Here is a 26,168-nt window from a genome sequence, read left to right on the forward strand (position 1 = left end):
AAACGTTCCCCGAATATCATCAATCACAATGTCGGTGTCCAATAAAATTCCCAGTAGGGATACGGTCTTGTTACCCCACCTTGAAACATCTGCCAAGATGATGCAAGGCTATACGGGACCTCCTAATTAACTGCGGTTACCGACTTTCCACACATGTCTGTTGATGTCTATCGTAATTTCTGACTCATACAAAAAGCACACCTTCATTTTTTTCATCATCACTCCCTCTCCTCTTCTGGCTACTTGTAAAGTGGCTCTTACCCGTTACGATCATGTCCCTTCTAGAGCACGGTGCGCGTTTTGAAAAAGCGCTGACGTATGTGGCTAATCGCGTGTTTTCCATGCTGTAGTGAAAACTCTTGTTACTGCTGCTGAAGCCGCACGAGAAGATTCCCCGTATGGATACACTCCATCGAAAGGCGTCGCCCTCACATTCATTATCCTGTTCTCTATATCCACCCGTATGTATCATACCTTCGGGAATCTCAGTCTGGTATGAGTCGCGCTGACCAATATCTTACTAGTAACCCACACGGCCCAGAGTATCTACTTCCGCATGTGGTGGGCACTCCCGACTATCATCCTCGCCGGATGCCTTGAGATTCTAGGATGGAGCGGGAGATTTTGGTCAAGTATCTCTCCATCTCTAAGTACTCCGTTTATGATTCAGTAAGTCTGTCGTTCTCAGTCTACCGTCCGATTTAATCGGTAGAATAGAATAACGGCTACGATCATTGGACCCACTCCACTCGTCGCTGCCAGTTTCCTCATCCTCGGAGCTATAATTCGTATCCTGGGGCCTGCTTATAGTAGATTGAGCCCCAGAGCGTGTAAGCTCTTTCCTTGTTCTGCACTTCGACCTCGCTCACGGAGTTTTGTGCTTAGATTCCATCATATTCGTCAGCTGCGTGAGTACATTGAAATATACCATTTCGCTTGTCGTGCTGATCGATCCTAGGACATCCTGTCGTTGGTGGTACAAGGTGGTGGTGGAGGTATCGCGTCATCCGCGTCTAACCGCAACGACCTCCAAGGTGCCAAGCTAGTGAGGACCTTTGTGGCTTCTTCTAATGTGTTGATCTGACGGCGTTCTGGGATATAGGGATCCAATGTCATGCTTGCCGGTATCGTCTTCCAGCTTGGTATGTCCCGAAACCCTTCGGTCTCCTCGACGTCTCCTAACGTACCTCCTTGGCAGTCGTCATCACGTTCTACGCCATCCTCGCTTGCGAATTCCTCATCCGTTACACGCATAACCGCCCTGTAGCAAAACTGTTCTCGCGCAGGAAACGGAGTGATTCCCTGGTGACGCTCTCGTCTCCCAATCCTGCTCGCGGAGTCATGGATACTAAATTAAAAATCATGATCTTCGCGCTGGCATTCAACACTCTGTGTCTCTTCATTCGGTACGTTGTACTATATCTACGCCTTTCGCCTCAAAACTGATAGACATGAATTCGCAGTGCGATATATCGTACGATTGAACTCGCTGATGGATGGAACGGAAGGATCATCCTTACAGAGGTTTACTTCAGTATGCTGCGCCATTTTAATCACCACGTCGCCTCTTGACTGATTCTCGCGATTCTCAGATGTTCTCGATGGAGCCATGGTAGTATTGGCTATCTACACATTGAACTTTGCGCACCCCGGCTTCTTGATTGGTCGCGGCATGGGAAGAAATAGGAATGCTGAAGACGCGGAGAAGAATGATAGTGCGCTTGAGCTTGGCAGACCGTAGAATATAGACTGAGCGATGGGAATTTTTTTCATGGACGTGCAGGCTTCTGATACTCTACAGTGTAGCTTTAGTTAGACGCATATAGTGCCAATTTATATCATAACACGCGCCTACAACGGATTCTAGTTTACAAGCCATTCCCGTCCTGGAATGAAAAGTCTTTTACAATCTTACTGACGTGTGCCCCAGGGCTGAGTTGGTTACAGCGTCCGACTGTTACATAAGTGTTGCATATACACAATCGGAAGGTCGAGAGTTCGAGCCTCTCTGGGGCAGTGAGTGATCTGTTGAGAAATTAATTTTATTGTTGCCCGCATCTAACCGGTGTAAGCTACGGTTTGTTACTTACCTCTTCTCGAGCAGGTGTTTTGATATGGCACAGTATATTTAATGAGCAGAGGGGCAACTTACTGGTCCGAAACCCAGTGTATCAAAACGTCATTTCTCTGCGCAAACCCATCCTGAGACTTGAAGCATCTGAAAAGTACGACGTAACGATTTGTCCAAAATTCGAACTTTCTGAACTTAACGCTCGTGCCCAGGCCCCAACCCTATAGCACTCTTTCAAGAGTCGACTTTCTCCATCCAAGTTTACCTTTACCAATTACGTTCGTATCAAAGAGTTTAAAGTGCATAGTGGTTGAGGAAATTTTAAAAAAATTGCAAGTCATACATTAACATATGTTTCGGGCTGAAACTTCACATAAACTAAGATCCTATATTCACAAAGACGAGTATCACAAGGAGAATTGTATGTATATAAGCGATGAAACGTAATCCGCAAGTGGCCAGCTATCAGGTCGATAACGTAACACAGAACATCCTCAGGATGCCCCTAATGGCCGACTAAGAGAGATAGACAGAGCTGTCGGCAGGTGGCTCACCGAGTCGGAATTAAAGCCTCGATGCTTATGGCGAACGAAATCAAGCATACTGGCCCATCGCTTCCAACTTGGTCAATACACGCCATTCGTTCGTGTGGGTGTATAATCTGCCCATTCGAATATTGATGGCTTTAATGGAACTAATTGATGGTTGACTATGGTTGGCCAGAAGATCAGATTCGGCAAATCATCGGGCACGCCGGGGAAACAGAGAAACCCCGATCAGGCAAGTTGATTTTCAAGTGGCTGTACCCCGCGTTCATCTCTTCTCTTCTCTCTCAATTGCCATCTGGTCTACAATGGTGAATGGATAGCCATTATGAATGGGTGCGAGACAAATTTTGGGCCGGCAAAGTCTTTCTTCTCTTTTGTCATGATTGATACAGTCAAAGTCGAAGCACGTTGTCTTGCCACCGAAAATAATGCCACTTCGCAGCATGGATCCTTATAAATACCTCACTCGAGCGACAGTCGCAGCATTACTAGTTAGAAGCCCTCACATGGCCATGTCGACTACCTCACTGAACAAGACAGTCGATGTATATGCCTACGAATTCCTCCCAAACAGTGAGCCTTCTGTCGTCTTTACCTTACTCTTATGCTGACGATCTCTTCTCGCCGCCACCAGGCTCGTATCGCAAACTACCATTTCGCTGTGGTTACCACCACACCTGCTACCCATATCCCCGACCCGATAGTACACGATACCAACTGACAAACTTCCACAAGCTCGGGAATGAATACCACGTGTGGTACTCGGATTCACAGCCAGGGACGTTCGTGGTGTTCAAGTTGGGGGACATGACGTATATGGATATCACGGAGAAGGACCTGGTCAGGGTCGATGCGCTACTGGACAGTGTTTACAGCATTTATAACCGTAGATGATTGCCCGTCACCGATCTGCTTGTAACTCTTGAATAAATTTGGCGAAGATCCACTGAGTCATCTTCCGGTGAGCGCCAAAAGGTGTCATTCAAATCGGACACTGGCAATCATAGAGTCTGGACGAGTGGGCGTTACCATTGTGAGATGGGCACATTACGAGACTTATGAACGGGCATGGATTTGACTCTGGTGAAAGCGTTGAGAAAACGCGGCAGAAGCATACATATTTCTCGTCTCGTTACGCTTCTTATTCACTTCCTCAGACTTCTTTTATTAAACTTTATCGACTTATAGACCGTTTGCATGATCTCGAGCATTGATCTTATCCATTCCTAGTCCTCGCATCACTTCCGACGTTTGCCCGTGACACAGATTCCGACTTTCCACGAAGCGGTCGCCTATCACAGAGTGTGACAGATCAGTTCCAGACCCGCATCCTGAAACGATACGTACTCAATGCAATTGCTTCGCCTCCTCGAGTTCTCTTCTCTATTCACAGCAATGAATATCGAATGGTCGACCATTTCAGTGTAGAAAAGTCTTTGTTTCACGTCTTTCTCGCCGACAAAGAGCCAGACCGCGCCACACAGGACACCTCGAGGCTGTCAAAGGGTTCAGAGTTCGAGAAGCAGAGTACAGTGACAGCACTGAGCTTTCTAAGTAGGAAGAGTGAGGTGTCAGTTGACTTAGGAAGTATTTCGAAGATCAGCTCGTCCAGCATGGCATCAAGGTCTCTTATTATACTGATTATCGATGGAAATCCCAATGCAGGAGCTGAGATACTCATTTCAACACCGTGGATCCCAGAGGAGAAAGGAAATGGGGAAGAGTGAAGACGTAAAAAGTCTCTAATTCGAAAGCCGGTAATTGCCGAGGGTAGCACGTGACGCACTTGGACGGATTGAGCGGAGAAAACTCGGACCACTTCCGCCAAACTTTGTCCGGGAAATCCGAGGAAATTAGGCATCAAATTAGAGTCAAATTACGATGATAAAATATGCTATCTCAGACAAAGCCCTTCGGTCCGAAATAGCCGGTTCCGCTTTCAAAATCGTCTTTTTACCGATTTTTACCTCTACGAAAGGATAATGATTGGGTGAGGATCGAGTAAATGATCTTCGTCTCAACTCCAATTGCTTACTGTGTTGACAATACTCTTTAGAGGGCCTTGCCTTGGCTCGCCTCCCTCAGCCACCGCACAATATACTAACTACGGACAAAGTTGTGCTAGTTGAGTCCCTGAGGGCCCAAAATATGGCAAAACCCCGACGAAGTTCGACGAGCTTCTGGCGGTGTACGATGCACTCGACGAAGATGGACGAAACAGCTTAAGACTGGTAAACCTGCACTCGACGAAGATGGAGCACTACGAAACAGCTTTAGACCAGTAATCCCGTTTCCACAGGACTCGAAATCTGGTACGTAGAGCTCACTGGCATATACTAAATGTCTCAGGAGACTAAAATCTCATAGATGGATATATCATGTTTCTATGGCTCTGTGTAGGAGGGATAGAATGTACAGCCATCGCATTGTGACCGAAAGGCTTACGCTGGTCTGGAGACAATTTCATTCACTATGTTTCGTCATTTCATCGATCTCGTTATGATATTAGCTAATGACTACTCGATGATCCTGTCAGTCGTTTGATTACTACGCTGTGTCCAAAGACATCGAATTGATGATCAAACAATCGAGAGTGCTGACATTATGCCGATAGGTCATTTATGCCTATGGTAGAAGTTGGGTAGAAGTGTCTATCAGATGCTCGTTTGTCTGTTTCTCCAGAATACTGCGCCGAGGGACTCACTCTCAGTTACTCAGAGATCCGGACAGAAGCTGTCATTTCTAAATTTATATTGTCTTCCTTCACTACATATCTATCTGATCGTTCTCCAGGAAGAAGTTCCGTGCTATAATTCAGAATGACCGAACCACATCTTCTTCCCGAACATTGGGCACTGTCCGTCCAACTACGTGATTATTGCATTGAGGACCGCCGTCATGTTGATTTCAGTTGCTATTGACAGGGATTTGGACAGACCTGCCGAGATATCTATTAAAGCGAGAGTCTTTCTGTCGCAGGTTATGGTCTTGACCCGTTTACCTGCCATGGCGTCCACTCTCTTCCATGTGTACGTCAATTAATCGGATCACATGCAATACCTAGCTCACCTGAATCGATATTTACAAGGTTTATAAACTCGGTCGTCCAGATACTCAAAGTCTTCGATATCGCTATAAAAATCTCAACTAAACACGCTCCTCAAGCAGGCCAAGAGTGCATGATCGTGCTAGCCTGGAAACCGCATGATCCAGACCGCTCCTCTCTTCCTTCCTTCGCGTCGTGCGTCACCTCGGGTAGGGGTCGTGAATGGCGTTCTGTGGAGAACCTCTTGTCGTACGATGTCTTAACAACGTCTAGCGCCAAAGGGTATGTCCGTTCCACAAAGATATCCTTTACATAGCCGAGTAATGACATTCTCCGCAGTGTACATCTGGCGCTCATCAACCCTTCCTGCGGCGAGTCACTTATGTTTCGCGCGAGGTCTCATGAGGGCATTAGAACCAATGAGGTATTATCTTGGTGTGCAGATAAAGACTTATCGGAAGAAGACGGCGAAGACCTTACGATACACGCAGACAGTGGAGAGGACATAACTAGGAGTCGGGATGGCGGAATCGCCACTAGTAAAAGCGCTACAACAAATGATGAAGACGGTCGAACTCTGACCAGCAGACAAACTGACAGTGGTAATTTCGGTGGCAATGACGACGACCAGGGAAGCAGGGAAAGTGGCGACACCGACATTGGTGACCAGGTTGGATCCATAAAAGGCGGTACCGTTGCCAGTTGCGTCTCTAGTACCGTGTCCGACGCCACGGAACTGGAAGGCGTCGATGGGGAGGTTGGGAGCAAGACTCATGAAAGTTCTGCAACTTGCAATAGTACAGACGAGAGTCAAGATGGAAATGCTACTTATGCCCCGTCTGGTGGTAGCCACACAGTATATGGGGAGCCCCTCAGCTCTGTTGATCCTGTATCCATGTAGGTTTGATGCGCTTCTGTTCTACTCGCATTTTTGTTAACTATTTTTCTCATAGAACAACCACTTCAGGGACTTCACCGCCAGGAACGACTGCTTCAGCATCTACATCTCTACATAACCACGTCTCAACGAACCATACGAAAGTAATCATTGGGAGCACCCTCGGATCATTGACCCTGGTAGTGATAATACTATTATCAATATTCTTCTGGCGCAGGAAAAAAACCAGGTTCAGAAATGACAAGGTCTCTCAAAGCGAGAGCCCTCCAACGGATTCCAGACCTGGCTCTGTCGATACTCCCATATCATCGTCGTCATCGCCTTATCTTTATCCCTTCGCACCGAGCTGGAAAAGCCGTGATTTCCCCTCGCCGAGAACGAGAACGGAATCGCCTCCCAGAGTTTCTTCTTGGCGGCAAGCAGAGGAAAACCAAATCCAGACTGGGGAAAGTCGAGTGAGGTTGGCGGTGGAAAGCGCATATGGCGAACCGCTCCCACCATCATATCGCGAATGATATTGAAGAGAATGCACAATTCACTTCCCCTCCATTTGCATCTACTACACATTCCAGTATTACTAATCCCTTTAAACAAGGTGCGCTTCAGAGTCGTGCTTTGGGCATTAAACTCATACAGACACTGCCATACAGTTATATTTGTACCCGGAAATTTCTTTCTGCTGCTTGAGCTGGTTTATGAACTCTATAGCTAATGTTCTACACGTCAGCTGGTTGTCTACGGTAGTTGATATTGTACATTGAGGACGAGAATTCATAATAGCACGCCGCTTTTACTTTGGACAATATGAAATGCACTGTTTAAGCCATCAGCTTAGTTATAGGGAAAGGAAGACTCGCATGAGCATGATTGTTTAGACAAGCTATTATACTCAAACCATGTCTCGTCGAACAGTAAAAAAAGCCCATCAAGATGTGGTATCGAAATATCTGCGAGTTTATCATGAGGGATGAACCGACAGACGCCCTAACCCTCTCGCGGAAGCTCCAATATCCATCTGCCTAAATGACTAAAGCTCGAGGATTATACATCCCCGAAGTTCTCGTTGTCATCGTTGTAGTCACACAAAGGCCATTTTTGACCATAATATTTAACAAGCGGAGTGTAGTACAACAATCTATAATGATACTAATAGCAACAAGACACTAACCCATCCTCTGAATTTTGCGCCATGACTTGACTGGCCCAGCCGATAGAGAGGCATCCTCCATAACCACATCTACATCCATGTCCTCCGCTTTTGCCGCTTCGACCTCCGGCATATCCAAAAACCTCTTCAATGGGTCCTGCCAGAAGCTCGACGCGCAGTCCACGTCCTCGATGTCAGGAAAATTCGCCATTGGGATAAACTCTGGCTTCGCATCCTCTGTGGGGGTTGGTGGAGCGCTGTTCCTAGTCGTTTTGAGCATGGCGAGGTCCGCTTCGAGAGCAGCAATGCGGCGTTCTTGACTTTTGATTTCTTCTGCACGAGCTTTGAGGAACTGGAGGACGTCTTCATCTGGAGGAGGGGGATGGGAAATGGAATAATCAGGAGGAGGAACGGCATCGTTGGGTGTAGGTTCTGGGATTGGGGGCAACACTGGCGGGATCGTCGACCAGACCTTCGTCTTCCTCCATTCTTGCAAATAATCCATCGCCAGTCGGCCCGAAGCGCCTGGTGATGTATCCCAGACCCAGTCCCCGTCGCGTTCCCTGAGCCCTTCCAGCCACCTACCCAGCTCTATCCCACCGAGGATATCTTCTTCCAAAAGCTTGAAGCCCTTATGTCCTTTCAAAGCCCATTGTTTCCAGTCTCCAGCCTATCAGCTGATAAGGAAAAAACAAAGCAATACCACACACATACCAAACTTGAGCGCGTCGCTCGCATATTCCACTTCCCCGTACATCTCATGAAACTCCTTCACACTGTCCGGATCAGATAAGAGGTAATACGAACGATACCTCACCAGCAACCTATCAAATGTAGGGCACCTCCACCCCTTCACCATACCCCGTCTCAAAGCACTCCTTGCCTCTTCCAAAAATCTATCGCACATCCGGGAGATGTGGAGAATTCCGGACTTAAACTGATCCCATTCTCCAGAGTCTAAAACGAGGCGAAGGGAGGTCCATTGGAAGTGAGCAGCGAAGAGGAGAGGAATACGGTATCCGCCGGGTATCACGGTCGTTGTTCCGTCCGCAGAGGTGATGGTTACCCACATGTTGCGCTTTGGGGGGACGGAGAAGGAGTGCGTGATAAGGTATTCGATAATATTGGCATTAGTCATGGTGCTGGCGTCGATATAGTTGAGTTCGGCAGGGTTCTGCCAGCCATGGTCAAGAGGAACTTCGACAGGGATTTGGGCGTCTGTTGGCTCGTCCTTGATTATCCTGGTAGATGCACGATTTCGTGCCGGGCGCGACTTTTTGGCCTCGTTCGGAGCTCCCGTCATCCTTCGTGCAATCAGAAAACGGTGATAAGGTAGGCTGAGGGGTTACCTTTTTATGAGAGAACGAGGCTACTCGAACATTCTACAGTGAAATTTTATCCTTTGTTTCTCGATGAGAACGAAACAAAAGAATCGGGGCAGTGCGGAAAACTGGGTAGCGACGGTGAAGAGAGGAGAGTATCCGGATATTTCCGTAAATAGCAGGTCAGTCGGCAAAAGAAAAAGGGCAAAAGGACGTCTCTTCCGCTATCCTTTCAGAAGAAGTTACGAGATTCAAATTGGAATGATTTTAACGATACCCATACTGGATACGAAGTCAAGAGTAACAAAAGGATTTGATTCCACGTACACGCCGCCCCCTTCTGCACGACATTCGTAACAAAAAACAATGATAGTTATTTGTACAACGTAAAGGAACATACATATGATAGTTACTGTGGTTAGTGACTACGCCTGTCGTAGTTGCCAGTGGCTCAACAAGGTCCCGCAAGAAAGCAAGAACAGAACTGGACCTCCTTAGCTACCAGCTTGACTCTCTAGATTCTACGCTTAATTCGTCCAAACTGTACTTGTACTGACCTTATTCAATTTTTTTTTGCTGCTGATAATCTGACTAGGCTCGCTGGCGGTTATCAGCTAGGACAGAGATCAACAATCGTAGCAACTGCAGGAAACAGTTACACACACGATTTTTCCCCAGTCTCATCCAACCGCCTGCGGTGAAATGAGTGCCCACCACGAAGGTAAAAACTGTTGTAAATCCAGTGCGAAGGAACGCAGCCAGCAGCAGCCTCGGATAGCTGCCGAACTGCAGGAAGGTGATTGATTGCGAACAGTTGCGCAATGCGGACGGAGTTTCGGAAGAGTGGCGCAAAGTTGATACGTGTTTGTCAACGCCTTCCGCCTTTCTCCCCCTATCTCTTGCCTATCTCCACGTTGCCTGCTCTGCTCATTCATCGGCGTTTGGGATCCACGTCGGGGCTTTCATAGTGATCCTTGCACCCGTCTGGGGAGTGTGTGGGCTGCTCATTCATTTTTATGGATGAATATCTGTGATGCAAACAGTGTCGCTTTCTTTTTTCCCGTCAACGTGCCCTTGGCAGCGACTGAGTGTGTGTCGTTGTGCTACCGTTATATTTCTCTCGGGGATGTATCCGATTTTTTCCAGACAAATGAATGGACGATCCATTCATTGGAGAACATAGTTCTTCGGCAACGAAAACTGGAGAGATGAACCATCGGCATTACGGAATATTGCAACAAAAGATAAAAGATCTGAGTCTTTTTTTTGGAGAGAAAGAGGAGATAGGTATTCCTTGCTCGTTTGAAGTTCACGTATGCAGAGTTTCATGTTAATTCAGATCTCTGCTAAGAGCACTTTGGTGACGACTCGTCAGGCGATGCTGACGGCATCATTTCACATCTCCGGCCAGGCTGATGCGTACCTTGCACATGAGATTTTCGTGACCGTTGGGATCACAATACTTAGATCGTGCCTGGGAAATGGCTACCGATGCAATGGTCCGGCGGAGAACGCGTGATACTCTCCACTGATTGCCTTGGATGTTGCCGTCGATCATTTCACGGTGACTGTTTGTTATTCCTTTGATGTAGATTTAATATCAAGGTAGCTCCGTTAAACGTCTTTGGATTAGTGCCAAAGGGTATCTCGATGTTTCGACGCTTGGCTTTCGCGACTCGGGCCATGGATACGAGCAAGTAAAGATCATCATCAACGTTTCGCGTTTCACGGTAGTTGGTCTATCAGCATTTTTTCTACTATTTAACGAGCCGACGCGGATTGTATCGGAAGATACCTTCCGGCGTGTAGACTTCGTATGTTCTTGGGCGGCTAAAATTTAATAGATGAATGGTACGATCATTCTCGAGGTCTGTACAAGAAGATACGGAGGTAAATTCTCAATTATCAACTCGTGACCACATGTAATCCTTACGTTGACTTATAGACAAGTCAGTCGCCGTGACATGTACTGTGGAGCGCTCCAGATTGCCCTTATATCGCTTCGAACGCCATATGTACTCAGTGAATCTGTCAGTTCATTTGATAGCACTAAGCCAAAAGGAATACTAACGATTGAACAATCACCTAGTCCAGTGCTTGGGTGCATGGCGACAGTCAGGTTACACCTATAGCAGAACCACATATCAGATGCGACATTCGGTTTTCCCTTCAGAACTGCGCTGAAAGGCGTCGCTCTCCTAGTCATCGGAGGTCACGGATCGTACTCCCATGAAATTACCCACGTCTGAAGTTCATCGCGTCTTCCTTGACTACACATCTGACAGATATTGCTTCAACAAGATGGTACACGGTTCCATTCTGAATGTCACGTTGGACGACCGGTGCTGCGTTTTCTTTCCATCATACACAGCAGCTTCTTTGTGAACCTTGGGGGGACTTCATCTGTCATCTCTCCAAGTACGGTATGAATATATTGAGTACTGCCGTCATTTTGATTCTAGTTTCTATTGACGAAGATTTGGACGGTTCTGTCTCGCTATCAGATAAGGGAGGGTGGTTCTTTCAGCAGTAGCCCATTATCTTGACGCTGGCTGTCATGGCGTTCACTCTCTTTTACGCGTATGTCGATTGACTTCATTGTGATTAGCAGTTGACTCACACCGACATTTATTAGGTATTTGACCCTATTCATACTTCAAGTCTTCGGTCTTCCTATCACGATTTCGACTGAACTTGCTGTTCAAAGAAATCAGGAGAGCGCAATCGTGCTAACTTGGGAACCGCAGGATCCAGAGTATTTTGTTTCTTTTCCACCACACGTCACCTCGGGTAGGGGATGTGAACTGTGCTCAGCAGAGAGCTTATTAGCGGCTCGCAGGGCTTTCATTTCGTCCGGTGTCGCAGGGTAAGATCTCGAAACTTATGCTGTACATTTACGAGTACTAAAGATTTCTGTAGCCTACACCATACCGATACTTGGCACGGGGACTCTGTTGTTCTTCACGCGACATCACCTGATCCTCGCGTTTCCAACGAGGGCATCATAACAAGAAAGATACACTCTCGGAGCGCAACAGTGAATCTCGACGATAGGGACTTGCATGGTGGCAACAGTGACGGCTTCATGATTCGCGCAGACAGTAGAGGCGCTATAATACTAAAGAAGGGTAGCGGCGGCAAAAATGTGACTAGTGGAGGTGTTACAATCAATGGCGGGCGTGGGAGTACTACGATAAGTGGAGGTGCTAAAATAAAGGTTGGGCATAAAGGTGGTACCGCAATAAGTGGGGATGTTACAGGCGGGCTTGGAAGTAATGCGACTAGTGGAAGTGCTACAGTAGGTGGTGGCGGGTCAGCGGTCAGCGGGAATGCTGTAGCGGATGGTACAAGCACAATGGACAATGAATCCACCGGATCCACCTCTGCGTAGGTTTAATTCGACTCTGCTCTGCTCGTATTTGTTCTAACTTGCCTATAGAGAGATAAATTCTGCAACTACATCGCCAGGAACGTTTACCTCAGTGCGCCATACGAATGTACCGGTAATCATTGGCAGCACCGTCGGATCAGTGGCCCTGGTAGTAATACTAGGTCTCCTGGGATTCCTCTGGCGCCGGCGAAAAAGCAGGCTTAGAGACGAAAGTACCTCTAAAACCGAAAGCCCTCCAAAAGATTCTAGACCTGAGTCTACGGGAACCCGTGCCATACCGTCAATTTCGACTTATCCTTTTACTTTCGCGCCAAACAGGGGAGGCAGTGATGTTCCCTTGCCTTCCGACGATGGCACGCTTGACTTGCCTCACAGAGTAACTGTCTCTCCTTCCAGAGGTTCTTCATGGCGACCGGGAGAGGCGAACCAAAGTCTTGAGCGGGAAAATCCAAGGAAGCTTACGGCTGAAGCGGTGGAAACTACGCACGTCGAATCGCCACCACCTTAATATCTGTCACCATATTAAGGGATACAGCATGGCCTGGTCGTTAAGTCATTGACTTGGTTGGAGTGGAGTGAAGAGCCGCATTAGTATAACTATTCGGAGATGCTACCGCATTTCTGCTATCCGTACCCTGCGAATGGACAAATGTTTCCCCCGGAATTTATTAGTATAGAACAAATGGACAAAAGTCGCCTACACAAACTCAAAGGACTTTCATGTAACTCTCCTATTAGGTCATGTAAAAAGCGGAGGCAGTAATACTCCGATGTACGAAATGGTTTAACCTAGGGATATTTCTATACTCGAGTGCATTTACACCTACAGCTTTCTGGGCAGCCTGAATGAAACGGTATATCACGATTCTCTTCCACCCTCTTACCTTTCTACTTGCTCCTCGCGAGAGACAGATGATGGGGTTTCTTCGCGCTGATAGACCTGCACTGAATCCAAAATGGATTGGTAACAGATCGATACGCTGATAACACGGTAGACTACTATACAATTAGGAGAATCAAATTCCTGGGAAGTCTCTGACGCAAGCCTCCATACAACGAAAGCAAACGAGAGGGAAGCGGAAACGCGGGCCGCGTGAGAACGTGAGCCGGCAAATACATGTCAACACCATGTCGCTTTCAAAGTTCATTGCATTTCTCTCCTAACATGAGAATCTCTTACAACGACGAGGATATATCAAGTAACATTCAATTTCTGGCTTCACCTCTTCAAATCCTATTCCTGCTACTTTTCTGCGTCAGCTGCACTGAAGGCCGAGCCTCTAGAGGATCATGATCAACTCAATCGAAGACCTTCAAGAAGTCGACATGAGCTTTTCGTGACCTTTGGAATCACAAAGCTTGGATCGTGCCTGTGAATGGTTACCGACGCAATGGTCCGGCGGAGAACGCGTGATGCTCTGCCACTGATTGCCTTGGATGTTGCCGTCGATCATTCCATGGTATGTTATTCCTTTGATGTAGATTGTATATCAATGTGTCCGTTTTATATCTTTTGCTTAACTCCGGAAAACATCTCGAAGCTCCGAGTCATGGATACGGATACGGAGTAAAGAACGGTCACCATCATCGTCATTTCGGGTTTCCAGTTAGCTAGGTCAGTCCATAATGCACTTGACATTAACGAGGCTACCAAGCTAACGGTAATTGCGTCAGAAGGTACTCTCCGGCATGTAGAGTTCGCACATTCTTGGACGACCAAAATCTGATGAATGATGGTATCGTCATTCCCGAGATAGGAAGATACGGAGGTAAAATGCCGAATTCATCAAGTTGCGATCGCATGTAGTCCTTACGTCAGCCTGCAGACAAGTTGAGCTGCTGTGACATAGACCGTTCTCAAGGTGCCCCGATTACCGTTGCATCGGTTCGAGCACCATATGCACTCAATGAATCTGTCAGTCATTTGATAACACTAAGCCCAAGGGAATGTTAGCGATTGAACAATCGCTTATTCCAGTGCTTGGGTGCATGGCGACAGTCATTATCCGCTTGCGGTAGAAGTGTCTGTCAGATGCGACCTTCGCTTTGTTCAGAACAACGCCGAAGGAATCGGAAGGATGCTGCTCTCCCAGTCATCGGAAATCTCACGGATCATAACAACGGAAACTACCCGCGTCTGAACTTCACCTCATTTTCCTTGACTACACATCTGACGGGTATCGCTTCAGGAAGATGCTCCCACAATTCTGAATACCCGCATTGAATTACTCGTCCCTCGCTCTCTTTCCATCATGCACAAGGGGTTCTTCATGAAAGTAGACAGGACTTTCATCTGTCAACTGCATGATTAATGCATTAAGCACTGTCGTCGTTTTAATTCTAGTTGCGATTGACGGATTTGGATAATCCCGTCGCGATATCTATTAAAGAGGGATTCTGTTACCTGTAGTTCATTATCTTGGCCAGCTGGCTGTCATGGCATCCACTTTCTTCTACGCAGTGTATGCCAAATAACTTCATCGCATATAACACCCAGGTGACTGAAACTGATATTTGCTAGGTTTTCAATCGCATTCATACTCAATGTTTTCGGTCACCCTATCACAATCTCGACGAAAAGCGCTCCTCAAACAAGCCGACAAAGCATGGTTGTGCCAGCTTGGGAACCGCGGGATCCAGACTATTTCCATCTTGTTTCTTTAGCTTCACGCGTCACCTCGGGCAGGGGACGTGAACTGCACTCAGCGGAGAGCTTTGTAGCAGCTCGGAAGCCATTCATTTCATTTGGTGTCGCAGGGTAAGTTGCACAAGCCTATCCTTTACATCACCGAATAATAATGATCTGCGTAGCCTCCATCACATAGATCCTTTGTCCGGAGAACGCGCAACATCGCATGATGCTCGTGTTCTCAACGAGGGCAATACAACAAACGAAATGCTAGCTCGGAGAGCAACCTTTGAAGTATCAAGAAAAATCCATGATAGAAACTTACGTGACGACGACAGTGAAGACATCAAGATTCGCGCAGACAGTGGAAAAGCTATAACATTCAAGAAGGTCAAAGACCGCGGGAACGCGACCAGCGGAGACGTTACAATAAATGGCGGTGGGCGCGGAAGTACCGCAGTCAGCGGAAACTCTACAACAGACGGAGGGGAAGGCGGAGCCGCGACCAGTGGAAATGTTAGACTAAATGGCGGTGGGCGTGGCAGTACCGCAGTCAGCGGAGATACGACCGGTGGGAAAGGCGGAGCCGCTACCGGTGGAGACCCTCCAGAAACCGGTGACGCTGGTGGAAATGGGGATGCTTCAGCTGGGAATGAAACCACGACTAGTGGAAATCCTCTAAAAACCGGAGAAGCTGGCGGAAACGCGACCAGCGGAAATGCCACGGCTGGGTATGGTGGAGACGCGACTACTGGAAATGCTTCAGCCGGGCACGGTGGAACCGCTACGAGTGGAAACGCTAAAATATTAAGCGGAACTGCTACAAGCGGAAGCGCTACAAGCGGCGGGGTTGGTGGAAATGCGACTAGTGGAAATGCTATCACTGGGAACGGCGGGAACGCGACCAGCGGAGACGCTACAAACAACGGAGATGGTGGATCTGCGACTAGTGGAGATGCTATATCAGGCGATGAAAGCCCAGTAGATGGAGAACCTACCCCTACATCCGCCGTGTACGTTGAATTTGACTCAACTCTACTCGTATTTGTGTTAACTATCTTCTTCCTAGACAAATAGCTTCATCGACTACATCGACGAGTACTGACACCACAAGCCATAGTACAAAGGCACCCGTAATCATTGGCAGCACCATCGGATCATTGACCTTCGTGGTAATACTAGGATTCCTAGGATTCTTCTTGCGTCGACGAAAAAGCAGATATAGAGATGACAATACCTCTAAAGCTGAAAGCCTACCTACGGGCTTCAGACATTTCTCTGTCGGTACTTTCATCTCATCCCCGCCTTCAGTTCATCCATATCCTTTTGCACCAAACAGGAGATGCAGTAATTCCCCTCTGCCTTCCGATGCTGGCCTTCCCCAGGACGTAACATCAACATCTTCCAGAGGCTCTTACTTGCGGCGAAGAGAGGAGGAACGAAGTCTGGCGTATGAAAATCCAATGAGATCGACGGTTGAGCCGGTGGAAACTACATACGGTCCATCGCCTCCACCATCGTATCAGTCACCACGCTGAAGAGGAGAGGAACAACCCACTGCCCCTCCGCACGCGCCTTCCCTTTTCCATTATTGTTTTCTTAAACGAAGTTCGCCACGGAGTCGTCATATTTATACTTTGAACAATGAACTCGATCTTTATATCAATGGACGTCAGATTTTTTTGTACTATTGACGGACTTTCTACTTCCTGGACTTCTTCATGAACGCAGCTTTCAGTATCAGTAATTAGCATGTATACACCGTAGTCTTCCGTGTACGTGCATTAGGGGATCATAGCTACTACGGCATGTTGACGAATGGATATTCTTATAATCTGATTCGAATGTCCTATCCATACTTTGGTAAATACGGGTGACGGGACCCAATTGTTAAGCCATAAGTGAGAGGAAGGAAGAGCTACAGCAGTCTGATTGCCCTGAAATGCTATCGCGTTCGCATGCTATTTTACCAACAGGTATTTTCTCCAGGATACATTAATGAAAGAGAATGAGGAACGGTCGTTTACGAAAACTCAATGAAGACATCTAGCGCCTTCTCGGGTTCATCCCAATGCACCTGCCATGAGTATCAATAAATGATATGAAAGTATGGGAGCAAGGGTGCATTGGAAACTTACGAAATGATTTGCCCCAGGAATGATCCTATACTCAAGCGCCTTTATATCCGTAGTCCTCTGTTCCTTCTCATCATCTTGTACCGCCCAAAATGCAGCAAGCGCTAATGCACATGTCTTATCTCCACACAATACCGATCTTTTCACATTTGGGAACACCTTGGAATCGAAGAAGGTTTTACGATAAGCTTGCAGGATCTGCTTGGAGTATACAACCAAGAACGGCAGGTCAATCGCGGCATCGTTTCCATAACGTTGAATGGATGCAGGCATTCCGTTGTAAAACGAGGGTACCCTTGAGGACGAAGCCAACACCCAGGACAGATTGTCCAGATTGCGCTCTGAGAGATCTGGGTGGTCGAAATAGGAAGTACACCACTGCCCGAACGCAGGGATACGAAGATCCTCGGGCACGCTTGGATCGCGAAGGAACGTCCAATACTGGTTTGGGGCAGGTAAGCCAAGCGTGATTGGTCCCGGTTCTATGAGGTGTTCTTAGAAACTATGAGGGCTCGAGAGAAGTATGTGCTCACCGTAGAGGATGACAGAACGTAAATGCCTTTCTAGACGTTCACAAATGTCGTTAGACAGTGTACTAGTGCTCGATATCGCAGCGGAAACCAAGGTTGCACCAAGTGACCATCCGAGGAGTGCGACGCCACCACCGCTCGAGATCGGTGGGAGGCCGAATGTCCGTATGAATGTGTCGATGAATATGGCAACCTCATGCCCTCGAGCCTCGACAAAAGCCTCTCGTTGAGCATCATCCGTACCGGCGTTTCGCAAAATACCCAACTCTTCTGCTGAGAAAGGTGTGGAACCGGGAAAAGGACGCCTGTCGAGGGCTACGAATCGGACTCCCTTCTTGGGTGCGAGGTCTATCACTCGCTGGAAGATTTCTGAATGTGCGGCGTAAATATCTATGCGTCGTTTTCTGTGAACAGACAATGGTACGGACCCTTGGTGAAAATCATGCCATGAATAGCAAATATAGTGATGTACGAGGACTGAACTGGTGCACCGCTGTCGATATAGGATAGCTCGACTCCAGTCGAGGAGTTGACTACGATGGAAGGAAAAGGCATGATAGCGGAATTAGGAGTTCCGGCGGTCCCAAATGTATCATCACGCTAGTGGGAGTCTTTCCCCACTTTGGCGTGAGACTAGCTGGGGAAAAGGTGGCAATTACGATCTTCGCTCTTTTATCACAGGGCGCATGACCTTCAGGATCACCATGACCACCGATGAGCTCGTGCTTTGATGAAATTGAGTCCGCATCAGAACACGAGCGAGCCGCTTGCATTACAGCGCTGCCAGATCCTTAAGTCCATTTGCGTCCAACTCACATCTTTCGCGGACTGAAGAGCAGGCGAGGATGACATATTTCTTCAAAGATCGAAAGCACTAGAAGAATGTACATTTCGAAGGTCACAGACTGACAAGAAAACATGTGGGTTAATCCTACATTAAACCCGAGGAAAAACCATTAATCAAGTGTAGAAGAAGCGATCTAGAACACTTTTACTTGGAGGGAGGACCAGGCGAAGACAGGTATTGCGTGTCGTCCATGCTTAAGATAGTAAAAGTAGAGATTTTATTTTTTTATCGTTCTAATAGCCAGGCATGCAGAGGCAAACCTGAAGAAAATTCAACGTGGTCAAGGATGGGTCAAGATTAAGTTGGGGTCGGAGTTAGGTCGGAGGACGACGCCGACGGCAGGCTGCTTCACGTCATACTGCACCATACTAAAATTAGCCATCTTCAAGTACTGGCGTAGCAAGGAATCAGGCAGGGATTTCTTCGTCTGTTGGTTTTTTATCAATTCACGACTGGATCTTTGATTATTCGACTCAAAAGCATCAGCTAGGCATAGTTTGGCAACTGCAAAGCTTGAACTGAGGCACTTTTGACGGTTTGAAGCTTCTTCCACGATGAGCGGTATGAGTATCTAGTCTCTCTCATTCTGAATTAGCAAAAGAATCTCCTTGCTAACAGATGCTCGTCGGAAAATTTGCTTGACCTTGATCATGAGATTGATCGTGAATCGGACTCAAGACTCGATTCCAGTGGATGAACTAATATCGACACGAGAGTGGAATCATCGATGTGAAGTCAAGGTAATGATATTATCTGTATTTCTCAACAGATATCTCTATTCTGATAAGACATTCACAGCTTCTCAGACTCTGAAATATATATCCTGAGACCCGGCCTGGCCGACTGGAATGATTGTAGATATGTTTCCTAGCGACGTATCCATTGTCGGATTGATGATCACATAGAATATAAACTCGATAATAGTAATGAATGGTTGATCCTGGAAACACTGATAAGGACTTTCAATGAGTCTGACGTCACGCCCTAATAAAGCATCCCTTTACGCAAAACTCTCACTAAATAATGTCATTTGGATGTTTCAATAGGTACTCCTTGTCTCTCTAAGTCATCTGCGACCCGCTGCGCCTGATTGGACCGACGCGCTCGAATCCATCGACGCCAAATCAAGATGACGAACACGAGCAATGTAGTCCCCAATAAGATCTTGCAACAAGCATCTGTACTCCAAGTACCGCTGCTCGTATTGATAGACCAGTCTAACAATGACCGCTTACTATTGTGACATGGTTAGCGAGCTGCTATAGGTAAGAAGGAGAGCACAAACCTGGAGGGGGGACCTCCTGCGACGGGAGACGGGAGACGGTGTAGGTTTACTTGGTGCACTTCCCATACTAGCTTATACAAGTAACGGGTTAACCTATACGCAGTGATGATGAATGGAAGAATATCTGATGGAAAATGGCACACCTTCACTGGAGTGGGAAGAACAGAAACGAAGGATGATTCTACGAGGTCATCTCAGCAGCTCTTTATATCAGACGGGCTTGTATTATCCTATATGAGGTTAGGTGAACGGAATGAAATGCTGGAAGACTCAGTGAAAGTACACGGATAGAATTCAATGAAAGTACCTGAATAGAGTTTAGGGTTTGTCATCATTGATTTGATGCGCAGCAGTGATGCACTGATACCAATCCCGTAGGACGACGGTGCTTGATGTGCCTTAAGGGGGGTAAAAGAGTCTTTAAAAGACTGGTACGTCACACAGCAACAGTTATATTCTAGCTATAACCGTCTAGATTCGTGCTGGAACCGTATCATTTAGTCCAAGAGAGAGAATGGGAATCACTGGTCGTAACGACGAAGCAGAGAAGTCGAAAAGTCCTGCCGGATGTGCATCCGATTGAGAACGGTCCGTGCGGCCCAAGAACTAGCTTCCCGCCCGTACCCTCCCGCCCTCCCTGCTTTCCACTTTATCCCTAGCCTGCCCTTTGGCATGGCCATGCTTCATACTCAAGTCCTCCCCACCCCTCACGCCATCACTGTCGTCGTCCTGGTCGTCGTGGTGGTTGGCTTTGCATCTATACGTCCTCCTGGCGGCTGATGGAGGCGGATTTTGAGTTCTCGAGTGAATGCGGCATCGTTAATGCATTGGGCAGCCATGGTGAACGGCGATTGGCCCCGATTTCGATGTGAGGGATGCTAGGTGTGTCACGGTGGCAACAAGATGGGGTTTAATGGCGGCGGCAAGAATTGGCGGGCATCGTAGTGCAATTCTCCATCGTTTGGAGGGGGGAAATTATGCTGCCTTGCAGGAGGGCTTACGCGCAGGCGAGTGGGGTATGATGCACGATATCCAAGCCATTCGAGAGCCACCAGATGGATCAAAAGTATCTATGGACCTTATGTAAGCATGGAAAGTAATGAAATATACCTTTATGCACATTCAAACGAGAGGTAATGGCACGCAGGCGACTATACGATGGACCGATGGTGACGGTCAGAACAAAGAAGGGGTACAGCCACTCGATCACTCTGCGGTTTCCCGGACCGGAATGACCGAGCGAGTGGAATGGATGCTCGGGATGCATCCTCTGCTCTAATCCTTTGCTCCGAAGTCCAGAAAACCAACGTAATATACTATCACAGTAATATAATAAGCATTTGTGTACTTTGAGTAAATTTAACATCTCCCAACCCTGATCAATCCGCCTTTTACGTGGATATCACACATTTTAGGTCTTTTTCAAGGATATATCCTGTGTACACAGGTATGTGCAGCCTTTCCAATGGAGAGATGGGTTGAATAAGCAATGGCATGTATTCCATTATCAAAACGGGGTGTCCGATCCATGACGATCTACCTGTTTCTTCCACGATGAGCGGTATCTGGTCCCTCTCATTCTGAATTAGCAAAAGAGTCTCCTTGCTAACAGATGCTCATAGGAAACATTACTTGAACTTGATCCCTGACGTTAATCGTGAATTGGACTCGGACTCGATTTCAGTGGATGAATTGATATCACGAAATGAGAGTGGGAATCGTCGATGTGAAGTCAAGGCAATGATATTATTTGTATTCTTCAACAGATATTTGTATTCTGATATAACATTTACAGCTTCTCAGACTCTGAAACATATATCCTGATACCCGGCTTCACCGACTGGAATGATTGCAGATATGTTTCTTAGCGATGTACCTATTGGCGGATTGATGATCACACAGAAGACGAACTCGGTAATAGTATTGAATGGTTGATCCTGAAGGACTTTGGTCAGCGAGTCTGATGTCTCGGTCTCGGACTGTGCTACGTCTAGTAAAACATCCCTTTACGCAAACATCTCACTAAATAATGTCATTTGGATGTTTCGATAGGTGCTCCTTGCCTCTCCAAATCATCTGCGACACGCCGTGCCTGACTGTACCGACGCGCCCGAATCCATCGATGCCAAATCAAAATGACGAACACAAGCAGTGTAGCCCCCAATAAGATCTTGCAATAAGGATCTGTACGCCAAGTACTGCCACTCGTATCGATAGACCAGTCGAACAATGACCGCTTACTATTGTGACATGGTTAGTGAACTGCTATAGGTAAGAAGTGGAGCACAAACGTGGGGGGAGGATACTCGTGGATGACGGTAGGGAAAGAAATTCGGGTGTACTTGGCGAATTTCCCATCTTAGTTTATCCAAGTAACGAGATGACCTACATATAATGATGAATGGAAGAATCTATGGTAGAAGATAACATACCGGCACTGGAGTGGGTAGAACAAAACGAATGATGGTTCTACGAGGTCATCTCAGCAGCTTTTATATCAGGTAGCTTTTATCCTATATGAGGTTAGGTGAACAGAATGAGATGCTTGAAGACTCGGTGAAAATACCTGGACAGAATTCAGGGCTTGTCATCACTGATTCGATGCGCAGCAGTGATGCACTGATATCAATCCCGTCGGACGGCGGTGCTTGATGTGCCTTAGAGGGGGGGGGTAAAAGACCGGTACCTCGCACAGCAGCAATTGTATTCTGGCTATAGCTTTCTGGGTTCATGCTGAAACCATGACATTTGTTCCAAGAGAGAGAATGGGGATCGCTGGTGATAGTCGCGGTCGCAGCTACGAAGCAGAGATTGAAGAAGTCGGGAAATCCTGCCCGGATGTGCACGTGATGTTCACGGTCCGTGCGGGCCGAGGCTAAACAGAGCCGATTCGACCCCTGATGCATGCGCCCAGCTAATATTGAAGTTTACTGGCGGCCCGTGCCAGGTTCCAAGTAATTCCTGAATTTACCTCCTAGGATTATCTCTCCTATTTCATTCATTGAACGTTTGCATTACAGGGAGACCCATAGTCTCTTTCGGAGTCTTTTTGTTTCCGCATGGATAGAAGCCAACTCGAACATGCCTTCTGAAGCTCGCTATGTAGTATGCCGTAGTGGCTGAACTCAGATAGATACAGTTTAAACGTGCGTTAACGAAAATACTGAGATCAGTAGCGCGAATCAATTGATCCTTGATGCTGATGTTCCTCACTTCCGTAACCTCTGTTCTCTGGGAAGCTGGCATAGGCTTTCTGAGCTTAGCGAGTGGTTAAATTAATTGAGTCGGGAGCTGGTCAGGAGTTCATCCATTGGAGTGGGTCGTACATCTCTTGCGAGTAGTGAGGAATCAACAGGACAGTTACTTCACGGATATTATCACAATGGACTTCAAGGCGACCTTATACGTGAAGGTTCATGTCTCGATCTTCAAGTTGTACTTGACTCCAGGCCATCACGTCGCAACCAGCGAAAGTTTGGATCCCAATTGCTGTTTTGTCGTAGTCTAATTCTACGTATGACCTTCCTTGCTTTCTCGGCAACTGAGCTGATCAAAGGAAATGAGACGAGGGACCATTTTCGTACCATCCCCTGTCGGGGTATCATTGCATTTTATCACGTTGCTCGAACGTGCATGTAAACGGTTTCTTCCATCGAATTAAACTGCACCCTATACAAATACTGATGATTATTCACAGAATACGATCCCTCTATTGATCCATTCGAGACATGGTTAATCATGATAATATGCGGGCGGCGCCTCCTGAAAGTCCAGAGTCATCTTTCCGTTGCTGCCGCCTTCCAAATCGACCTGCGCGGGCAATGTGGTTGTATGGAGAATCTCATTCTCGATCACGGAAATCTCGCGGTTTCGTCGACGCCAGACTATGAAAGCGGCTATGAGAAGTAACATCCCTAACAAGGCCCCTGCGATCATAAAAATTCTAATTCCTCGACCCGATGAGTAACACGGCCATTCTTCGAAACGAAAATCGGACTTACGATGTAATATCATTGTCATCTATCATTCTTTTACTGTATGAATATCAGTTTTTTCGAAGTTGCGAGAGCCCGAGGTAGAAACCACTAACCCCAGGGACGTGCTAGAACTCTCAGGTTCATCCGAGTCGGGCGTTGTTCCGCTGCAGAAAGGACATGCTCCTGCATGACCAACGGCTGGACTGACGGGATATGTCTTGTGTCTGCTAGGTCCATGGCCCATTTTAACACTGTCATAGGAAAGATACCGAAGAATCGAAAGAAGATCCACATGTATTCAACTAGCGCCTCACCTGTGGAATGACGAGGATGAAGATTGGGAACGGGGTGTTGACCGTAAGATGGATTAGTTACCCCGGAGACAGCGGATAGTGGGAGGGTATACCACATCTGCGACATTTATAGGAAAGCCCGACTTTGAAAAATAAACCCTTCCCGTTCTCCATAGATCAGACCAACAAATTGCGGCCTATTACTTGAGCCGAACATCATACGCAATGAGATCCCGCGAAGAGCTGATATTCATCAATCCAAGGATAGGCATAGCTGTCACTGTACGATGATATGAGTCTTGGGGAAATGAAAGGTAATTGGCGTCGAACGGAAAGCAATAGTTCGACCTCACAGAAGAAAGAAAGTATTAAAGTTCCTTGATATACGCAATTCGGAAGGAATGCCTCGTTCCGAACGTGAATGCGCTTCCGTAGGTCGCTGAATGTCCAAGAGTTGTCATGGATATCCTATTGAGATCATACGGCATTGACTCACCATCAATGGAATAGAATGAGTTGGCGCCTCGTCGAGAATAGACGACCATCAACATGTTGTGTTCTACGAGAAGAATAACTAGTATGAGGATAGGGAAGCGATGTATAGCATCAAATCCAAGCATTAGGCATCTTTGAGGCGACACAAGAAGACTGAAATGCAAGTGTTGTGATCTACAAAAGATGGCCAATGGATTATGGAAATGCCCGGCATGAGATAATCCATTTGACAGTCGACAGTGTAGGCATCCCCAAAGGTGGAGATGCTGATCTGGACATATCGTCTAGGAAACCATTCGAATCAGCGCTGCACAAAACATGGAAATCAACAAGGAACAAGACAAGCGAGAGGGTTCTTCATCGGCCGACTCGGGTTGTATAAATAAATACATGTACACCAGTATTGCGTTTGCAAAGCGAGGCAGACTTCAAGCATTTGTGTACGAACTTCAGCGGCATATAATTATCAATCGTGTCGATTTCATCTTTCGAATTTTTCGATAGTAGCGGTGGCCAAACCAGAGTGTTATGCTTGGATTAAAAAAAAGAAAGAAAAAAGAATCAGTGCAAAACGGTCAAATTGGTACAAATGAAGAAATATACTTGTATACGTTGAACCATTGCAAGAGAAAGAACATACGGAAATATGTCACTTGAGGTAGCGGTGAAGAAAAGCCATCCTCTTATCAGTGACGGTGAAGAGCTAGGTCGGGCCGCCGTTCAAAGTTTTAACCGCGGCTTGACCGCGGCAACGAACCCTGGTCCACCGGCTGCAAATTGTTTTTCTCCCGTTCTCCCGCTCCCATCGTTGCGGATAGCCGGTACCCAGTGCGAACTGCTGGACCACATGGAGCATTCCCAGAGCTCCGAGGATCGCTGTCTGCTGTCTCCCACTTACATCGCTCGAATGAGCCCCCCGGATTGTCAGCGTCGGGCAACTGAATACGAAGGCACTCCAGGAACCCGAAGTTTCTCCTTGCATGTGTAGTTGCGCGACTCGGATTCTCCCTTCCTGCGATGATCTGCGTTATATCAGTGTTCATGTGCATGTTGAACGAAAGTACTGTGGTGCCTCAGTGATTGCTTGCGAGTTCTTTGGGGGACATCTGGCGTGTCGCTTATCTTTCCATTCATTCAGAACAGCTGTCTTGTTCCTTATCCAGGTCCATGCTTCTTTAAATTTTGAGATATTCACAGGCTCCGGTTCTTCGTAATGTGCATGCCGATGAATTATTCGTAGGAGCGATGGACGCGAGTTCTTAATACTTTAGTCGGGGAGCAGGAGCCCGTATGTGAATTGGCGCCCTGATGAAGAATACGGCTCCGTGTCATCAGAAGGAGGCCAAGACCGCGGCAGGTAACACGCGTATTCTTGGACCGCCAATAGTGGATTCACCATTTGTCAAAGTCAAAAAGGACGCAGCCCTGCAAGAACATGATTCTCACTGAAATTCTTTAGATCACGCCAATACCCACGATGCCATTTTGGCTCTGATCGAATCAAAATATTCTCTATCTTCGATAAACTGCTCTGATATTACCATTCACTCTCGC

General features: G+C 47.1%; 7 protein-coding genes and 1 non-coding gene across 8 annotated transcripts; 5 read left to right on the forward strand and 3 right to left on the reverse strand.

Moving 5' to 3' along the window:
• Window positions 1-272: 272 nt before the first annotated feature.
• EV420DRAFT_1478761 (RTA1-domain-containing protein) lies at window positions 273-1,741 on the forward strand (the record flags this gene model as incomplete). Its single annotated transcript, XM_060469533.1, has 10 exons — window positions 273-291; window positions 351-461; window positions 525-669; window positions 718-830; window positions 886-908; window positions 959-1,045; window positions 1,103-1,142; window positions 1,199-1,406; window positions 1,464-1,534; window positions 1,593-1,741. 10 exons carry the CDS (start codon window positions 273-275, stop codon window positions 1,739-1,741), a joined length of 966 nt encoding a protein of 321 aa, XP_060332370.1.
• A 181-nt stretch (window positions 1,742-1,922) lies between these two features.
• EV420DRAFT_t133 lies at window positions 1,923-2,017 on the forward strand. Its single transcript has one exon. It is a non-coding gene; the product is annotated as a tRNA-Asn (tRNA).
• A 3,608-nt stretch (window positions 2,018-5,625) lies between these two features.
• EV420DRAFT_1747166 (uncharacterized protein) lies at window positions 5,626-7,078 on the forward strand (the record flags this gene model as incomplete). Its single annotated transcript, XM_060480190.1, has 4 exons — window positions 5,626-5,648; window positions 5,708-5,947; window positions 6,005-6,562; window positions 6,619-7,078. 4 exons carry the CDS (start codon window positions 5,626-5,628, stop codon window positions 7,076-7,078), a joined length of 1,281 nt encoding a protein of 426 aa, XP_060332371.1.
• Window positions 7,079-7,634: 556 nt separating this feature from the next.
• EV420DRAFT_1535792 (uncharacterized protein) lies at window positions 7,635-9,311 on the reverse strand. Its single transcript, XM_060472844.1, has 2 exons — window positions 8,425-9,311; window positions 7,635-8,373 (listed from the first exon to the last, which is right to left on the reverse strand). Exons 1-2 carry the CDS (start codon window positions 9,011-9,013, stop codon window positions 7,727-7,729), a joined length of 1,236 nt encoding a protein of 411 aa, XP_060332372.1. The 5' UTR covers window positions 9,014-9,311; the 3' UTR covers window positions 7,635-7,726.
• A 2,192-nt stretch (window positions 9,312-11,503) lies between these two features.
• On the forward strand, window positions 11,504-12,989 carry EV420DRAFT_256253 (uncharacterized protein). Its single transcript, XM_060481441.1, has 4 exons — window positions 11,504-11,612; window positions 11,668-11,898; window positions 11,952-12,419; window positions 12,472-12,989. Exons 1-4 carry the CDS (start codon window positions 11,590-11,592, stop codon window positions 12,929-12,931), a joined length of 1,182 nt encoding a protein of 393 aa, XP_060332373.1. The 5' UTR covers window positions 11,504-11,589; the 3' UTR covers window positions 12,932-12,989.
• Window positions 12,990-14,859: 1,870 nt separating this feature from the next.
• Window positions 14,860-16,590, forward strand: EV420DRAFT_1641589 (uncharacterized protein; the record flags this gene model as incomplete). The annotated part of the gene is made up of 4 exons (XM_060477258.1): window positions 14,860-14,885; window positions 14,945-15,181; window positions 15,235-16,065; window positions 16,122-16,590. 4 exons carry the CDS (start codon window positions 14,860-14,862, stop codon window positions 16,588-16,590), a joined length of 1,563 nt encoding a protein of 520 aa, XP_060332374.1.
• Window positions 16,591-16,871: 281 nt separating this feature from the next.
• Window positions 16,872-18,347, reverse strand: EV420DRAFT_1307072 (Alpha/Beta hydrolase protein). Its single transcript, XM_060468505.1, has 4 exons — window positions 18,146-18,347; window positions 17,721-18,086; window positions 17,191-17,669; window positions 16,872-17,129 (listed from the first exon to the last, which is right to left on the reverse strand). The coding sequence occupies exons 1-4, from the start codon at window positions 18,270-18,272 to the stop codon at window positions 17,076-17,078; spliced, it is 1,026 nt and encodes a 341-aa protein (XP_060332375.1). The 5' UTR covers window positions 18,273-18,347; the 3' UTR covers window positions 16,872-17,075.
• Window positions 18,348-23,478: 5,131 nt separating this feature from the next.
• Window positions 23,479-24,390, reverse strand: EV420DRAFT_256438 (uncharacterized protein). Its single transcript, XM_060481442.1, has 4 exons — window positions 24,202-24,390; window positions 23,940-24,077; window positions 23,851-23,883; window positions 23,479-23,792 (listed from the first exon to the last, which is right to left on the reverse strand). The coding sequence occupies exons 1-4, from the start codon at window positions 24,291-24,293 to the stop codon at window positions 23,582-23,584; spliced, it is 474 nt and encodes a 157-aa protein (XP_060332376.1). The 5' UTR covers window positions 24,294-24,390; the 3' UTR covers window positions 23,479-23,581.
• Window positions 24,391-26,168: the final 1,778 nt, after the last annotated feature.

Source organism: Desarmillaria tabescens, assembly GCF_030435595.1.
Source record: "Desarmillaria tabescens strain CCBAS 213 chromosome Unknown EV420scaffold_13, whole genome shotgun sequence".
NCBI classification, from domain to species: Eukaryota; Fungi; Basidiomycota; class Agaricomycetes; order Agaricales; family Physalacriaceae; genus Desarmillaria; species Desarmillaria tabescens.

Coding starts and splice junctions, on each gene's coding strand:
- EV420DRAFT_1535792 (XM_060472844.1), bottom strand. CDS start 9,013: ATGACGGGAGCTCCGAACGAGGCCAAAAAGTCGCGCCCGGCACGAAAT. Junction 8,374..8,424: donor GAGCGACGCGCTCAAGTTTG/GTATGTGTGTGG, acceptor GATAGGCTGGAG/ACTGGAAACAATGGGCTTTG.
- EV420DRAFT_256253 (XM_060481441.1), top strand. CDS start 11,590: ATGGCGTTCACTCTCTTTTACGC. Junction 11,613..11,667: donor GCGTTCACTCTCTTTTACGC/GTATGTCGATTG, acceptor GACATTTATTAG/GTATTTGACCCTATTCATAC. Junction 12,420..12,471: donor TCCACCGGATCCACCTCTGC/GTAGGTTTAATT, acceptor ACTTGCCTATAG/AGAGATAAATTCTGCAACTA.
- EV420DRAFT_1307072 (XM_060468505.1), bottom strand. CDS start 18,272: ATGCCTTTTCCTTCCATCGTAGTCAACTCCTCGACTGGAGTCGAGCTA. Junction 17,670..17,720: donor ACGTTCTGTCATCCTCTACG/GTGAGCACATAC, acceptor AACACCTCATAG/AACCGGGACCAATCACGCTT. Junction 17,130..17,190: donor TTCCTGGGGCAAATCATTTC/GTAAGTTTCCAA, acceptor TACTCATGGCAG/GTGCATTGGGATGAACCCGA.
- EV420DRAFT_256438 (XM_060481442.1), bottom strand. CDS start 24,293: ATGGAGAACGGGAAGGGTTTATTTTTCAAAGTCGGGCTTTCCTATAAA. Junction 23,884..23,939: donor AGTTCTAGCACGTCCCTGGG/GTTAGTGGTTTC, acceptor ATATTCATACAG/TAAAAGAATGATAGATGACA. Junction 23,793..23,850: donor GATGACAATGATATTACATC/GTAAGTCCGATT, acceptor TCGAGGAATTAG/AATTTTTATGATCGCAGGGG.